Source organism: Neomonachus schauinslandi, chromosome 6 (assembly GCF_002201575.2).
Source record: "Neomonachus schauinslandi chromosome 6, ASM220157v2, whole genome shotgun sequence".
Lineage (NCBI taxonomy): Eukaryota > Metazoa > Chordata > Mammalia > Carnivora > Phocidae > Neomonachus > Neomonachus schauinslandi.
The window spans coordinates 143,195,764-143,214,417 of NC_058408.1; the positions used below are offsets into that span (position 1 = coordinate 143,195,764).

At 37.8% G+C, this 18,654-nt stretch overlaps 1 protein-coding gene and 1 pseudogene across 2 annotated transcripts in view; one reads left to right on the forward strand and one right to left on the reverse strand.

Moving 5' to 3' along the window:
* Nucleotides 1–18,654, reverse strand: part of LOC110589688 (minichromosome maintenance complex binding protein) — a 47,782-nt gene that overhangs the window by 22,410 nt on the left and 6,718 nt on the right. For both annotated transcript variants that reach the window (XM_021700251.2, XM_021700250.2), the window contains exons 2-5: nt 5,260–5,345; nt 4,465–4,605; nt 4,298–4,339; nt 2,236–2,337 (exon numbers count right to left, since the gene is read on the reverse strand). In XM_021700251.2, the coding sequence (XP_021555926.2) occupies nt 2,236–2,337; nt 4,298–4,339; nt 4,465–4,605; nt 5,260–5,345 (371 nt within the window). The remainder of the gene's footprint in view (nt 1–2,235; nt 2,338–4,297; nt 4,340–4,464; nt 4,606–5,259; nt 5,346–18,654) is intronic.
* Nucleotides 7,383–7,978, forward strand: LOC110589689 (annotated as a pseudogene).

The window sequence follows — 18,654 nt, forward strand, 5'->3', positions numbered from 1 at the left end:
ATGTTACACACAAGGATACAGTAAAACGATGGCTACTGTTTCATCAAAAAGCAATGGGGGCCAGGGGCACCTAGGTGGCAAACTAGTTGAGCACCTGATTCTCAATTTCGGCTCAGATCATGATCTCAGGGTCGGGGATTGCAAACAGGAGGGGCGCCTGGGTGGCTCAGTCGTTAAGCGTCTGCCTTCAGCTCAGGTCATGATCCCAGGGTCTTGGGATCGAGCCCCACATCGGGCTCCCTGCTCAGCGGGAAGCCTGCTTCTCCCTCTCCCACTCCCCCTGCTTGTGTTCCCTCTCTCGCTGTGTCTCTGTCAAATAAATAAATTCTTAAAAAAAAATAAAGCAAACAGGATAATATATTGTGGGCTCTACAGTTTAAGTACAAATGAAGTGTATGACAACAGCAGCACAAAGAATGAGGGGGATGAATGGAAGTAAACTGTTGTAAAGAGAAAGGAACAAAGAAGAAATCAAAAGGAAAATTAGAAAATATTTTGAGTTGAATGATGGTGAAAACAAATCAAAGTCTGTGGAATGCAATCAAAGCAGTGATTAGAAAGAAATGTATAGCCTTCAATGATAATACAAGAAAGGGAAGATTTGAAATTAATGATCTGAGCATCCACTTTGAGAAGCCAGAGAAAAACTGAAGCCAAACTAGCATAAAAAAATAAGAGCAAAAGTCAATGATAGAAAACAGAAAATTAAACAGTTGGTTCTTCGACAAACCACCACCAACACTGATCAAGAATAAAAGAAAAATTAATTAACATTACTGGAAATGAAAAGAGATCACTGCTAGATATCCCCCAGACATGAAAAGGAAAACAAGGAAATATTATGAAAAGCTTTGTTATTGACATAAATTCAGTAACTGAGACTAAATGATTTTGAAACAATTCCGTGAAAGATACAACTTATCACAACTGATGCACAGAAAAAACTGTTAAAAAACCTAGTTGAAAATCTTCTCACAAAATGCCAGCCCCCAAACTGGAAACAACCCAAATGCTCATCAAATGGAAAAGATATAAACAAATAAAATCAGCAATAAAAAGGAACGAGCAACTCACACACACACACACACACACACACACACGAATGAATCTCAAATGTGTTACGGAGAACAAATATCAGACACAAAAGACTCTGTATGATTCCATTTTTTGGCACACAGAAAAGGTAAAATGAAGGTACAGTGAAAGAAATCAGGACAGTGGTTACAAAAGGAGAGTGAGGTGCCTGGAAAAAGACACAAGGAAACTTTATGGCACAAGTTCTTTACTTTTACGGGTGTAAATTAAATGGGTGTGCACTTGTCCGCTGAAGTGCACCCTTAAAATCTATGCATCTCAGATATGTGTGAACTATGCCTAAAAAAATTACTAACTAAAAAAGTAAAATTAAAAAAAAATAAAAAGGATACCAAGATATTTCAACATCTCTCAAAAGAGTCAACATGTTGTTTTCCCTTAAGAAATGCAGAATTAGTTCTAATTTGAAACTATGTTTTTATTTAATTATGGTGCTTTTTTTTTAGTACCTTTAAATCCACCTCAATCTTTTTAACAGTATTTCACTATAGGAATGTACCACAATTTTATCACTTCTCAACAATGCATACTTGGGTTGTTTTATAACCTTTCTTGTTTAGGACAAACCAAAAACACTTCATTAAAATAAAGCCAACCTCTGTAAATGAAGAACAATTTTTTTCCAGCTAACTTCATTGGTGTAAAAAGACTAAGTTTCTAAAAACTCGAAATTTAATTGTGGTTTCTTCAATTAAGAAAATAATCAGGGGGCGCCTGGGTGGCTCAGATGGTTAGGCGTCTGCCTTCGGCTCAGGTCATGATCCCAGGGTCCTGGGATCGAGTCCCACATCGGGCTCCCTGCTCCTTGGGAGCCTGCTTCTCCCTCTGCCTCTCTCTCTCTGTCTCTTATGAATAAATAAATAAAATCTTGGGTGCCTGGGTGGCTCAGATGGTTAAGCGTCTGCCTTCGGCTCAGGTCATGATCCCAGGGTCCTGGGATCGAGTCCCACATCAGGCTCCCTGCTCCTTGGGAGCCTGCTTCTCCCTCTGCCTCTCTCTCTCTCTGTCTCTCATGAATAAATAAATAAAATCTTTAAAAAAAATAATAATAAAATAAATAAATAAATAAAATCTTAAAAAAAAAAAAAAGAAAAGAATCAGGAACCACTCAACAAAGAAGAAACTTCACATAAAGGATATTTCTTTTACCCACGTAGATTCCCCAGGCACTGGGACACAATAGAAAGTCTGTCTTTCCAAAGTGGTAGTTCGTGGGGAGTTTAAATCAACTTCTTGTTGAGGCTGTGATATATACAAAAAGTATATTTAAAATTTTATTAAGAAAAACTAAAATTTTAATTAGCAAACCACATATTCATGTTATTTACAAAACTATAGTAAATATTTCACCTTAAGAATTAACAGCAAATACCAAATCCAAACTCATTTTTTAAAAAGGAAAATGGACATAAAATCATTTCACATGCAACCATCAATATACTACCTTCCCTCAAGTCCATAATACACAGCACCCTGTTACAAAATTAAATCTTTTAATAAACAGTATACTTCATTAATTTTTTTCAAAGACAAAGCACTGTCTCTTTCATAGACCACATCAGTATCAGCCTATAAAACAGGAACTTAATGAAATATTTATTAGCAGTAACTCTGAAAGGAAATTTGAGTCAGATATTATTCCCTAGAAAAGGAATGTTCCGCATTTCAAATATACTGAGAAAATCCTAAGAGTTAGAAAGAACCCAAGATGTAATATTAAAATATTACTTTAATAAGCATATACTACTTTTAGTACATACATTACAAAAAAAATCTCTTAAAAGTAAAATAAAATGTATATTCCATCTTGTGGTTGGGGGGGGGGGCAGAGCCAAGAGACATCAAGTCTCAGCCTGAGCTACTATATACACAAACAGGGCTTTCTATGTGTTTCTTTCTTTCTTTACAGGCCCAAAGTTTTCCTGGTTTGGTGCTTTTACTTAAGATCTTTAGCAACACAATATGAACTCTTGGCCTTCAGCAGTGTCACACATGGACAGACTCACCTATTTTCCTATTTCCAGATGCTGAGATTACTAGCCTATGGTGATACTACATTACTGTGTATTGATAGATTAGGCTAATATGACTTAGGGCTCCTCAAACAATGGACACAGCAAGTATTTACAAAGTTGACTCATTAGACTTGGCACCACATTTTACTTTACAGAAACACTCTCAAAGAAAAAAGACACTGGGAGACCTCAAGTTCATCATGTGTTAAGATAAGCAAATCCATCTTTCACAAGTCCCCCTAAATAATTACAGGAACTTACATTTTTGTTTAATATAATCTTCGCAGCAACCTTCCAAATTAGGGCTGTTTTTCTGTCCAGATTGGCCCTGAACTAGAACACTTTACTCAATCAGGCACAGCTTCTATTGTGAATTAAGGTGTGGTATTTATTAGGGCTTATAAATCAATCTCTTGAGGTTTGGGTAAGCGGGAGTCAGACTCCCAGAACGTAAAAAGCCCCAGATAATCTGATTAAACTAAGACTCTGGATCACCAAAGCAGAGAACTAGACCCAGAAGGAAGGTAACTCAAACTAAGGTGCCACCTTTAAACAGCTGCCTGATCAATCCCCACCTGTGATACTTGTTTTTCCCCCCAACAATTGACAATTACCATCAGTTTCAGTAGAACCACATGAAAAACCAATTTTAAAAAATGTAGATATACTGTAGTTCCTTTATAACTGCTTTTCTAGTAAGTTTCTACCTCAAGACTATCCCTTTCACAACCATAATTATATCTAGTGTCCTCTGCCTTCTTGCCTCTCCCATTACTGATACGTAAGTTTCCATTACCTCTCTTTATCAAAGAAAGTTTAAATTTATTAAAAACTTTTTTCCTCCTAGGAAAAGGCGGCAGGATTTAATGAAATTTAATTAAGCAAGTGTTAAGCCCTAAGTTAATCTTCCACTTTTACTTTAAAAGAATTTATCAGAACCTCTAATTTTGAAAGCAAGTATAGAGATACAAGGAAAAGGAATTAGTTTTGTTATTTACAATACTCCACCTTCTAAGAGATTTTTAAAAGATCAAAAACATACCAGAGAAACTTAAAGGTAAATAAAACATTTCACATGACTTCTTAGAACTTTACACACAAAATACACTTAAGATCAACCAAAAGAAAATTCACTGCTTAAGAAGAAATTCTTATTAAAATATTTTATATGTCTTAAGGATACATACCCCACACTCTGCTACATCTCTGTATTTTCCAAAATGAAGGACCTATGATCCAAAACAAAGGATAACAGCATCATATATCTGAATCAAAACAACCATAAACAACACAAGGATAAAATTAATACCAATATTTATAAACAGAAAGTTTCATGAAGAAAAGCAATACATACACGTGCTTTTGTGTTTCGGTTAACCGTTTCATAAACTCCCATGTAAAACTCAGGGTCAAACATATCCTGAATCATGCAACGAAACTTCACAAAACTGTTAGGTTTCAAATAATGAAGGGGAACTTCATTCAGTGATGGTACCTTAAAGGAAAACAAGTCAATAAAACACTCTTATCTGTAAAACGTGAAGCACATATACAGAGACTGTATATCCAGAACCACCACCCCCAAACACACACATACACACACCAAGCCCCATTAGGAAGCCAGTGATCTCAACAGTCAACACAACAAAAGTGCTAAGCACAAAAGTATTTTTTATGTTCTTCCAAGTTTGTATCATGACATCTGACTCTAATGTAAAAGGATGCTCTTCCTTAAGAATACTTCTCAAGTAACAGAAAGTCATTTGCTTTGTTGAGCTCTTCTCTTAAAACTAGTACATGCCAATTCTCTTTAAATGAAGGGAAGAGAACAAACATATCTGGGACTCTCACAACTACTGATTTTTTTGGGGGGGGGGTCTTAGAAAGTAACATGGTCAATTACTGCCACCTAGAGGCACCAACACAGAAGCACTGAATTGCTTGAATTTAAATTTCAGTCGGAAGAGGGCAAAATCTTTCAATACATATGCACTTAAAGCAGAAGACAGTACACATTAACGTATATAGTTTTAAATTTTAGTGCTCGCTTCAGAAGCACATATACTACAATTTTATGTGGATTACGACTCTACTGAGAGAAACTGAAAGTCGGCCCAACCCTCTCCCCTGCAAACAGCAATAAACTTACCCATTTAGGAGCGTTATTTTCCTTCAGCTTTTCCTTAAAATATTCAATTACTTTCTTCTCCCAGTCAGAATTAACTCCATTTTGGGCTGAAAGAAAAATATACTTTTCAGAGCTAAAGGGACACTGCCTAACAACAGACTAGGGTCAGGTGACATTCTAGTGGCCCGCCTCCGCACTGGGCCCTCAGGAAGCCGCCCTGCTAAGAGGGGGTGCGTATTTCGATGCAGGGCAGCGCTGCCCTCGTGCAGGCTCTCAGAAGCCAGCAACCTAGTTGAGAATACCCACAGAATAAGATATGAAGCCACTTGGACAAAGCACAATGCTCTTTGAAAACATTTTTATACAGATTTTTTTTTTCTTTATAACTACCCTGAAATGAAAAGAAGGTGCTCTAAAAAAATTTTTTTTCAGTTTGGGAATAATTTCAAACTTTCAAAAAAATCAAATGAATAGTACAAAGAATACCTGTATCTTTGCTCCATGTGCTTTATCTAGTCCCTCATATATACATTTTCCTGACCCACTTGAGATTGTTACACACATCATATACTTTTGCCTTTAAGTATTTCAATGCCTGTTTCCTAAGAACAAAGAGGTTATCTTACATAACAGTACTGTAACCAACCTCAGGAAATTCAAAACTGATACCATACTTTTTATCTAACCTATCACCATATTCCACCACTATCCCTGACTGCACTTCTTCCTCTTTAGTACAGGAACCAGTCTGGGATCACATATTGCTCTTAGCTATCATGTCTCTTTAACCTCCTTTAATCTGGAACAGTCCCTCAATCTTTATCTGTTTTATGACATATTTAAGAGGAAAACAAAACCTGTAAAAAAAAAAAATATGAGGAATGCTCCTCACTTTGGGTTTGTCTGATGTTCACTTATGATTAGACTGCAGTTGTGCACTATCAGTCAGGCTGTTCCCTTCATGATGCTGGGTCCTTGTAATGGTACCATCTAGAGACACCATGTCCACCTTCCCCTCACTGATGATGTTCACTTTTTTTTTTTTAAGAATTTTATTTATTTATTTGACACACAGAGAGAGAGAGAGAGGGAACACAAGCAGGGGGAGTGGGAGAGGGAGAAGCAGGCTTCTGGCCGAGCAGGGAGCCCAATGTGGGGCTCGATCCCAGAACCCTGGGACCATGACCTGAGCTGAAGGCAGACGCTTAACGACTGAGCCACCCAGGAACCCCTGATGATGTTCACTTTAATCACCCAGTCAAAATGATAGCCAGTCTCTCGACAGTACAGTTACTTTTTCCCCCTTTGCAACTATTAAGTAATCTGAAGACACTTCAAGACATGCAAAAATTTTTATGGATCTTGCCCCAATCCCCAGATTTAGAATCCATTGACAACTCTTACAATGATAACTGCAAAATGATGAGAAAGGTGTTTTTAATGTCATGTTAAAGATAAGAAAACTGGGGCACCTGGCTGGCTCAGCTGGTAGAGCATATGACTCTTAATCTCAGGGCTGTAAATTCAAGCTGCATGTTGGGTGTATAGATTACTTAAAAATAAAACCTTAAAAAAAAAAGGTAAGAAAACCAAGGCTTTGGGGAAAAAAATTATGGGAATTGGCCAAGACCAAAGTAAATTACTGCCAGAATTAGGAATACCTATTTTGGGAGAACCAGCAAACCACATCGCTAGCCAATACTTCCACCATTCATATTCATCACTAGGTGCTACGTAGATGTGAAGTAAAGCAATTGTCTCTATTTGTTACAGAGCTGATTGTTAGAAATACTCATAAAATCCCACTAACACCATGCTTATTAGCAGGGCTTCCAAACACTTTTACATAATTGAGCAAGGTCTAGTTCTGAAAATGGAGGAGGGAAATAAACTCCTCAGGTGATTCTGATGTGCAATGAGGGTTAAATTCACCAGTAAACTGGTCCTCAAAGTGTGTTTCCTTGACCACCAGCATTAGAATCACCTGAGTAGGTGTTAAAATGCAAATTTTTCAGCCCATCACAGACATAGCGAATCAGATTTTCTGGAGGTGAGGCCTAGCAATTCATGTTTTAAAATGCCTAGTAAGTGGCTTTGCAGTGCCAGTCCCTTTCCGCTGGCCGTCCCCTCCCCTTGGAGCAGCCATGGCACCTAGCGAGAACGGCATGACCCCGAAGTCCCACTTGCACAAGGACTGGCAACGGTGCATGGCCCCATAGTTCAACCAGCCAGCACGGAAGATCCACAGATCCACCTGGGCCCTGTCTGGACCCCGGGGCACAGTGAGGTGCCCCACTGTGAGGCATTACACCGAAGTGCAAGCTGGCAGGGGCTTCAGCTCAAAAGAGTTATGAGTGACTGGCGTCCACAAGAAGGTGGCACAGACCACCGCGATCTCAGTGGATCCACGAAGGCGGAACAAGTCCGCAGAGTTCCTGCAGGCTAGCACGCAGCGCTACAGAGTACTACCCCAAGCCCATCCTCTTCCCAGGAAGCCCCTGGCCCCCAAGAAGGGAGACAGCTCTGCTGAAGACCTCAAACTGGCTACCCAGCTGACAGGACCAGTCACGCCCACATGGAATGTCTACGAGAAGGAGAAAGCCGGAGTCACAATGGAGGAGGAGTACTGCAAGCGTTTGGCCAGTGTTCACATGGCCCGTGCCCATGCTTGGCTCTGGTGCCCGGGCAAGCAAAAAGGGCCAAGGAAGCCGCAGAACAGGATGCTGAGAAGAAAAAATAAAGTGCCATTGGCAAATTGTGATAAAAATAGTATAAAGACATAAAATGCCCTCTAAGTGATTCTGACGCACATTAAAGTTTGAGAACCACTATTATACTAGATGAGTGCCAATAAATGATTACTGAATTAGATCAAAAGAAAAAAAGAATGGGTGTTTTTGCTTCCACTGAAAATGGGTATTAAAGAAAAGGCTGATACACAGTCACAACAGCACACCAACACTGCTATTGTGACTGCATCTGTGTAAGGAACATGAACACGCTTGGGGGTGCTGGTGGGTTGTTGGCTGGCCGGCTCAGCTGGTGGGGCATGTGACTTTGATCTCAGGGTGGTGAGTTCAAACCCCACACTGGGTGCAGAGAAAGAAAGAAAAGAAGAAGGAAAGGGAAAGGAAAGGGAGGGGAGGGAAGGGAAAGGGAAAAGAAAGAAAAGGAAAGGAAAAGGAAAGAAAGAAAAGTAAAAACAAACAAGGAAAGGGAAAGGAAAGGGAGGGAAGGGGAGGGAAAGGGAAAAGAAAGAAAAGGAAAGGAAAAGGAAAGAAAGAAAAGTAAAAACAAACAAACATGATCATGCCACCTAACAGCTGCTGAAGCTCCATCAGAGAGTGACTGGGAGGCAGTAAGGTACGTGTATACAGACAGGATTTTCCTAAGGCCATCTTACAAATATCTGGTACTGCTAGACAATTAAAGGATTCAACAGATAATAAAAAAAAAAAAAATCAAGCATGCAATAACTGTCCATTATTTATTAAGCCTACAGTGTGTCCGGCACTCCACTAGGTTCAGTAAGGTTATCAAGAGCTGAAGAACTTAAAGCAAAGAAAAGTGGTGAACAGAGAGTAACAGCCAAAAGCAAAGAGAAACGAATGCAGGTCAAATAATCTCAGAGAGGGCTTCTGATGGAGGTGGTACTTCAGCCGGGCCTTGAAAGGGCGGTAGACTTGAAACATGCTGAGGTATAAGGAATTAGCGTATTCCAGACATATATCAAGGACAAGGATGGCACTACCAGATATTCAAGTACACAGAGCACTCAGTGCCGGAAGCTGCATGTGGCCCCTAGGACTAAGTTCTGTCTCGAAATTAAGCCATTCCAGAGAAAAACAGAGAAGCAGATTCCTGTAGACATGGTTTAATTATTTGGCTTAATTGAGAGCCTGACCTAACCCACTCATGCATTCGATTACCTAAGATAATGTATTCATCATTTTGAGTTTAAGTAGGACCAAGTTGGGTCACTTGCAACCAAGAATCCTGCTTATTAGCACACATATATCACTTTATCACATTTGCTATGAATTCTTGGCCATCTGAATTTGAGCACCACTGCTCTCAATCTTGATCTAGTTTAAGAGTCAAGGGAACTGAGTAAGAAAAAAATATATAGGCTCTCACCAACAGTGTATAAGCTTCTAGTTGGTTCTACCTCACCAGTACTTGATCTTGTCAATCTTTTTAATCCTAGTCATTCTGTTGGATACACACTGGCATGTCACTGTGGTCTTAATATGCATTTCCCTAATGACACTGTACACCTTTCATGTTTATTGACCATTTCAATAAATTCTTTTGTGAAGTGCTTATTCACAATTTTGCCCATTTTTTAAAAATGGGTTTGTTGTGGCATCAATGATTACACTAATTTTTTGTATATTCTAGACATAAGTCTTAAGTCAGATATATATGTAGGGCACATTATTTTCTGCTAATCTGTATTTTTAGTACTTTTTTCATTTTGATGAAGTCCAATTTGCCAAGTTTTTCTTTCAGTTACCGACCCCAAGGTCATGAAGATATTCTCCTAGGTTTTTTATTTTCCACATTTAGGTCTGTAACTGACACCAAATTAATCTTTTTGTTTATATTGTGATATAGGGGTCAAGGCTCATTTTTTTCCAAAAAGATCCACTTGTTCCAGCATTAATTAAAAGGCTTTCTTTCTAGCATTGAATTGCTTTGGCACTTGTGTCAAAAAAATCAACTCACTGTACTTACGTTAGCCTATTTCTACATTCTCTATTATGTTACACTGATCTATTTGTCTATCTTTATGCCGTCTTAATACTACAGTCATACTGTCTTAACCACTATGGCCTGATCTTAAGTCTTAAAATCAAGTACTTATGTATTTCAAGTTTGTCTTGATTATCTTAACAAAACTGAGTCTTCCAATCTATGAATTCTCCCAGGGGAGAGAGAATAAAGGGACCTACACACGGATTCCTCCAGACTCCATCTGTCTCTTCTTCCCTTATGATCCAGCTGTGTCTTTACTATGCTGCTGTTATAAATCTTAGCCTTGAATACAAATATATATAGAGTCACAGTAAGTCCTTTAGTGAATCTCTAAAGATAGAAGTGATCCTGGGAATCCCAACACATGAGTATATTAATGGTTCGTTTCGTTTAATTGCTGAATAGTATTCCATGGTATAGCTGAATGACAATTTGTTTCTCCATTTAGTCGTTGAAGGACATTTGAATTGTCTCCAGGTTTAACAACTATGAACAAAACAAATAGAAACATTTGTGTACAGGTTTTTGTGAGAACATAAGCTTTCATTTCTCTAGGTAAAAACCTAGGAATGGGACACTTGGGTATATGGTAAATGAATGATTTAATTTTTAAGATTCTGCTTTCCAGATTCTGTTTTCCAGAATGGCTGTACCATTTTGCATTCTCACCAGCAACATACTAGACATCCAGCTGTTTTTATCCTTGCCAGAATTTGGTACTGTCAGTGTTTTCCAATTTTAGCTGTTCTAATAGGTGTGTAATATCTCATCATGGTTCAAATTTGCATTTCCCTAGTGGCTAATGATGCTGAATTAGGTAAGCATCTATTTAATGTTGGTTCTTTTTGCAACTGGGTTAATTACCATCATGCTTTCTTTATATATTCTGGATACAAGTCTTCTCAATTACATTCTTCTAGTCAACAGCTTATCTTTCCATTCTCCTAAAAGTAGTTTTTGCAGAACGAAAGTTTTTAGTTTTGATGATTATCGAAGTTTTGTTTTATGCATGTCTAAAAACTCATTGCCAAACCCTGAGTGACAAAGATCTTCTGTTTACTTCTATAACTTTTATGTTTATAGTCTTAGGTTTTATACTTAGATCTGTGACCCATGTTGAGTTAATTTTTGTATAAGGCATGAGATTTTGGGTTAAAGTTCGTATTTTTGCAAATAAGTATCTAATTGTTCCAATATCTTTGTTGAAAATATCCTTTTCCATTGAATTACCTTTGTACTCTGTCAAACAATGAGGGCAACAAGGATGAACCTTACAAACATTATGCTAAAATAATCTAGACACAAAAGGATAAATATTATAGGATTCTACTTACATGAGGTACTAAGAATCAGCAAATTCATAGAAATGAAAATTAGAACAGAGGCTCTTAGGGGGACAGGGGAATGAGGGGGAATTGGCGGGGAGGGGTATCTATTTCATCTTGGGTGGGTGTGGATAACATGTGATTGTGGTAGGCAGAATAATGGCCCCCCCCCGCCCCCCGGAAAGATGGCCACATCCTAATCCCCAGAAACTGTGAATATGTTACATGACAAAGGGGGAATTTAAGTAGAAGATAGAATTAAAGTTGATAATCAACGGACCTTAAAACTGGGAGATTTTCCAGGTGGATCCAATATAATCGTAAGGGCACTTAATGTGGAAAAGTGAGACAGAACTAGTAGTCAGTGATGAGAAAAGAACTTGAAGGGGGCCATAAGCCAAGAAACATTGGCAGACTGTAGAAGCTGGAAAACGACAAGGAAAAAGATTCTCCTCTAGAGCCTCCAGAAAGGAATGTGGTCCTGTTGACAACTTGATTTAACCCAGTAAGACCACATCATTCTGGCCTCCAGAACTGTAAAATAATAACTTTGTTGTTTTAAGCCACTAAATTTGTGGTGATTTGTTACAGTAAAAAAAAGGAAACAAATACAGTGGGTTTTTTTTGAGGAATTACTCCACTAACTTGTTGAGCTTATGTCCATAGAGCTATCTTGTATTATCCTTTCCATGTCCATACAGTCTATGGTGTTATTTCCTCTTTCATTCCTGGTACTGGTAATTTGTGTCTTCCTTTTTTTTTTTTTTCCTTTGCTACTCTAGCTATAAACTTATGAATTTTATTGATCTTTTTGTGAAAAAAAAATACAGCTTTGGGTTTCACTGATTTTTTTTCTTCTGTTTTCAATTTCGTTTTTTTTTTTTTAAAGATTTTATTTATTTGACAGAGAGACAGCGAGAGAGGGAACACTAGCAGGGGGAGTGGGAGAGGGAGAAGGCGGCTTACTGCAGAGCAGGGAGCCCGATGCGGGGCTCGATCCCAGGACCCTGGGATCATGACCTGAGCCAAAGGCAGATGCTTAACGACTGAGCCACCCAGGCACCCCGCAATTTCGTTCATTTCTGACCTATCTGTAGTAGTTCCTTCTATTTGACTTGGGTTTATTTTGGTCATTTCTAGTTTTAAGGTAGAAGCTTAAATTATTGATTTGAGATCTTTTCTTCTAATAAGTGCACTTAATGCACATCTTTGGCTGAATCCCAGAAATTTTGATACGCTGTGTTATTTTTAGTTCAAAATATTTTAAAATTCCCTTTGAGACTTGACCCATGGATTGTTTAGAAATATTTCCACAAGTTTCAATTTTCTTGTCATCTGTTACTGATTTCTAATCTAACTTCATTATTGTCAGAGAACATACCTGATGATTTCAACTCTTTAAGATCTGTTAATATTGGGGCCCCTGGGTGGCTCAGTCATTAAGCGTCTGCCTTCGGCTCAGGTCATGATCTCAGGGTCCTGGGATCAAGCCCCGCATCAGGCTCCCTGCTCCACGGGAAGCCTGCTTCTCCCTCTCCCACTCCCCTTGCTTGTGTTCCCTCTTTCTCTGTGTCTCTCTCTGTCAAATAAATAAATAAAATCTTAAAAAAAAAAAATGTTAATTTTTTTTTATGATCCAGGATGTGGTTTATCTTGGTGAATGTTCCATGCACACTTGAAAAAAACATAATATTCTGCTAATGTTGGTGGAGCGTTCTACAAATGGCAATTAGATATACTTGGTTGATGGTGTTATGCAGTTTTTCTATATCCTTGCTTATTTTCTGTTCACTAGTTCTGTAGACTACTAAAAGAGAAGTGGTAAAATCTCCAATACAGATTTCTCTACTTCTCTTTTCAGTTCTATTAGTTTTTACTTCATGCATTCTAAAGTTCTGCTGTTAGGTGCATTTACACTTACGTCTTCTTAGCAAACTGTTTTTATCATTGTGTGATGTATCTCTTGTTCTCTTCTCACACAACCTTTCTTAAAAATATTTTTAAATTCAAGAGGCGCCTGGGTGGCTCAGTCAGTTAAGCATTTGACTCTTGGTTTCCGCTCAGGTTGTGATCTCAGGGTCCTGGGATCGATCCCTGTGTCAGGCTCCACACTCAGTGTGGTGTCTGCTTGAGATTCTCTCTCCCACGGCCCTTCCCGCTCGTGCTCTCACTCTCTAAAATAAATAAATCTTTAAAAGTATGTATTTTTTAATTTAAAATGAAGAATCCACTAAAGAGGAAGACCCAAGGTCCAAGAAACAAAATTAACTCATGAATGCAATGGGAAAAAAAAAAATCCAAGCATAACAATTAAACAACAAACCTAAAAAGCAACTGGCAGAAATTAGAGGAATAATTCAGAGGGCAAGTTGAAGAACATCCACAAAGAAAGCATAGTTCTCAGTAAATAAATAGTATGAATGAAATGTTGGAAGAACTTGGTGAAAATGCCAAATTTCTGTTCAATAAGAAAAAGAAATGCAATAATACAAATATAAGTTTTAACACAGTACTGCTCAAGAAAATACATAATGTATCTGACAGCACTGCCTCAAAATACATAAAGCAACAACTTTCAGAACTAAAGAGAAAAACTAAACAGAAATCACAATTAGAGACTTTTAACACAGCCCTCTCAGAAACATGTATCAAGCATAAAACACAAAAGTAAGTATACAGCAGGTATGAAGACAATAAGCTCTCCAATATAAATATTCAGGGTACCACTTTAGTACATGTGACATTCACAAAAAGTTCTATGTACTATAGAGGAAACCTCAGTAGATGCCAGGTGTATAGTCTCTGTCCAAAATGTGACAAGAACTCATGACAAAAGGAAAGCTTAACATATAAGCATGCTTATGTCTACAATGATTATTATTTATTTATTTATTTGAGAGCGCGTGCACAGAGGAAACAGCAGACTCCCTGCTAAGAAGGGAGCTCTATGCCAGACTCGATCCCAGGACCCTGAGACCTTGACCCGAGCCAAAGGCAGACGCTTAGCCAACTAAGCCACCCAGGCACCCCCTACAATGATTTTTTTTAAAACAAAGAAGCCCATACTAATGAATAATCCTGAGAGAGGAATTTGTAGGGGTAATTATGAAATTCTCCCAGGTGGATAACAAAGAAAGCTACAAGGGTTGATGTTTGTGGATTACTAAGGTGGTGTTCAAAGAAAAAGTTATAGGTTTGAATACATTAATCAAGTACCAAGAAAGAATGGAAATGGATGAGCTTACTAGTATTCAACTTAAGAAGCTAGAAAAAGAGAATAGAGCAAATCCAAAGAATAAGAAAAATAATAAAGGACAAACACCAGTGAAATGGAGAACAAAAATACTAGTACAAATCATTAAGATGGACAAATTTTCTGGAAAGCCCGTTCAGAATAAAAACAAAGAAAATCCAAAAGAATCATACAAATAAGTAAAAACAAGATACAAACAGCACACAATACTAAAAGAAATAACTGTAGAAGAACAAAATGAAAAAAGGGGAAATGCTATATAGATAACAAATATTAAAAACTGTGAAATATTATGAATTATAAACTAACATATTTGAAAATTCAGGTGAAGTGGATACATTTTTTTAAAAGTTTAATTTATATTTTGCGCGCCTGCGGGACAGCATGCAACAGAGCCGAGCACAGTTGGGGGGGGCGGGGGAGGGGCAGAGGGAGAAGCAGACTGCCCGCTGAGCAGAGAGCCCGATGTGGGACTCGATCCCAAGACCCTGGGATCATGATCTGAGCAGAAGGCAGATGCTTAACTGAGCCACCCAGGAACCCAGAAATGGATACATTTTGAAAATATAAATTGCCAGAACTGCCACAAGACTGGCAGAGTTCGTATTGTTACCACAATTTGGTCAAAGAACACTGTATGTCTAATATCGATATGAGAGAAAAAAAACTGCTGATCCTTCCTCTCAATCCCTTGAAGTCCCAAGTCCAGATAATTTGACACTTTGAAGTAAAGTTCACAAAAGATAAAGATGCAAAAATCCTACATGAACTGTTAACTGAATCCAATGGAGTATTCAAAAAAAAAACAAAAAAACAGACCAAACAGTACTTATCCCAATAATACAAAAATAGTTTATTATCAGAAAATCTTTGAGTGTAATCTAGGACATTAAAAGATTAAAGAAAAGGGGTACCTGGGTGTCTCAGTGGGTTAAATGTCTACCTTCGGTTCGGGTCATGATCCCAGGGTGCTGGGATCAAGCCCCGCATCAGGCCCCCTTCTCAGCAGGGAGCCTGCTCCTCCCTCTCCCTGCCGCTCCCCCCCAACCCCCGCGTGCACTCCCTACCCCTGTCAAAAAAATAAAATCTTAAAAAAAAGATTAAAAGAAAAATATAACCATCTCAGGGGATAGAAAACTAGGTATTTGATAAAGTGCAAAACCTATTTTATGATGAAAAATTATAAATCACAGCTTGATAGTAAACTCTGAAGTGTAAGAGAAACCATTTGACCTTGATTCTTGAAACACTGTCCTTAAAGCAAAATAATTTAATGACAGGATTATACTTCCTTCCCTACTGGTCCAAACACACTAGCTGGTCCTGCAGGGAAAGCAATTATACAATCATAATAATGTAAATGCTGCTCACTGGTTTTTGACCTTTATAATATGATCAGATAAAGCACTAAAGTGTTGTAACTTTGGTAATGCACAATGACACAAACTAGACAGAAGCAATGGAAGGTTGTACAGATACTAATTTTCTCATCTTATGAAATAGAAACCCTGAAATAGTATCTAAAGTTGCTGGAGGGAAGAAGTAATTTTAGAATATGCCTTTACATTCAAAAGGAAAGCAATCGAAGAATTAAAAACAAGTGAAAAACCAGAAGCTTCCCACTAAGATAGGAACAAAGCAAGGATGTCCTTCTCACCACTCCTTTTCAACACTTCTAGAAGTCATAACTAATGCAATAAGACAAAAAAAGGAAATAAAAGGTATACTGACAGAGAAGGAAAAAATAAAAGTGTCTGTTCGCAGATGACATGTTTCTATGTACAAAACCCAAAAGGAATCCACAAAAAAACCCTCATGGAACTAGTAGGCGATTATAGCAAGATTGCAAAATGCAAGGTTAATATACACAACTCAATCGTATTCCTACATGCTATCAATGAACAAGTGCAATTTGAAATTAAAAACACAATACCATTCACGTTAGCATCGCCCAAATGGAAATTCTTATGTATAAATCTAACAAAATATGTACAAGATCTGTATGAGGAAAACTATAAAACTCTGATGAAAGAAATTAAAGAACCACATAAATGGGGAAATACTCCACATTCATGGATAGAAAGACTCAATATTGTCAAGATGTCAGTTCGTCCCAACAAAGACTCAGTTAAGTGCATTTGTTTGGACAGTAAATCTTAAATGGTCCAGAACAGTCCAAACTTGCTTAGGGGCAGTTAGTATCCCCCAACCCTGTGTGGCAATCTAGAGTCCCACACGCAACAGATTTTAAATAACACAGTGATTATAAAGATGAAGGAACAAAACTTGAATATTCAGTTCTATCTTCTGTGAGGTAACTTGGGAGTGTTTAGTTGTGTTTAATATATAAAACAGTGTGGGGCGCCTGGGTGGCTCAGCTGGTTAAGCGACTGCCTTCGGCTCAGGTCATGATCCTCGAGTCCCTGGATCGAGTCCCGCATCGGGCTCCCTGCTCAGCAGGAGCCTGCTTCTGCCTCTGACCCTCCCCCCTCTCATGTGCTCTCTCTCTCTCATTCTCTCTCTCAAATAAATAAATAAAATCTTTAAAAAAAATATATATATATATATAAAACAGTGTGAAATGAGAGGTGTAAGTGCAAATTTTAGCTCGTACGTGAAATATTTCACTGAATTTGAATAACAGATTTAATACTGAAATGTATTCTTCTCAGTTATTTGCTTTGTAACTAAAGAATGAATCAAGAAAATACATAAACATCAGTGGCACAATTTGGTAACTGCCTAACATGTCTTTTGCAGTTGTTTGCTCTATTAGAATTCACTTATTATCAGACAATTGTTTCTTTTTAGTACTGCAGGAACTTGGGAAGTTATTTTTATTCAAAGAATTCATTATACAATTAAAACAAAAATCTTCAAATCTCCTGTGTGGTGCCCACTAACATGAAACATCATCAACACAGTGGAACTGAACAAAAAAATACTCAAAAATGGGGGAACAGTGGGACAGAAGAAGGTGACAGAAGCAATGTCCAGAACTATTCTGAAACACAGAACACCTTAAGAGTTGTATATGGCTTCATTTAATGATTATTACGGAAAATAATTCTGTAGTAAAAAGGGAGGTATTTAAAAAAAATGATCCAGGGAGCCAAAGACCCAGGGTACGGTCCTGATTAAACAGTCGGGCTCCAGAGTTTGTAATCTTAACTGTTCTCTATTATCAAAAGAACTAAAAGCACTACAGATTCAGTGCAATCTCTACCAAATGCTGTCTTTTTTTGCAGAAATGGGCGATCAGATTCTAAATTTATATGGAAATGCAAGGGGCTCTGAAGAGCCAAAACCACATCAAAAAGGAACAAAGTTGAAGGGCTCACATTTCCTGATCTAAAAACTTACTGAAAAGCTACAGTAATCAAGACAACATGGTACTGGTATAAGGATGAATGAATGCATAGACCAACAGAATGGAATTGAGAGTTCAGAAATAAAGCTACACATCTATGGTCCAGTGATTTTTTGACAAAGGTGTCAAAACCATTCACTGAGGGGAGAATAGTCTTTTCAACAAATAATGCAAGAGCTTCCAGGTTGATGACTGCATCCACTGCTGGGAGGTAGCTAACATACCCCAGTTCCCTGGAGATAGAAGCATGAGGTACCATTCCAGATCTCACCCTATGTCCCTCTTCATCTGGCTGTTCATCTGTATACTTTATAATATCCTTTTTAATAAACTGGCAAGTGTAAAAAATAAACCAAAACCAAATGATACTGGGACAACTATCCACATGCAAAGGAATGAATTTGGATCCCCACCTCATAGCTTATACAAAAATTAATTCAAAATGAATCAAAGAGCTCAAGCTACAAAACTCTTAGAACACAAGTATAAATTTTTATGACCTGGCATTAGACAATGGGTTCTTAAATATGGCAATCAAAGGGAAAAGAGATAAACTGGATAAATCAGACTTTGTCAAAATTAAAAACTTATACAAGTAAATGTTATGAAAGTTTTTCTGTTGTTTTCTGTCCTTTACATAAATTAGGGTATTATGCACAAAAAATTTAAAAACTTACATAGACACTACCAAGAAAGTGAAGACAATCCAA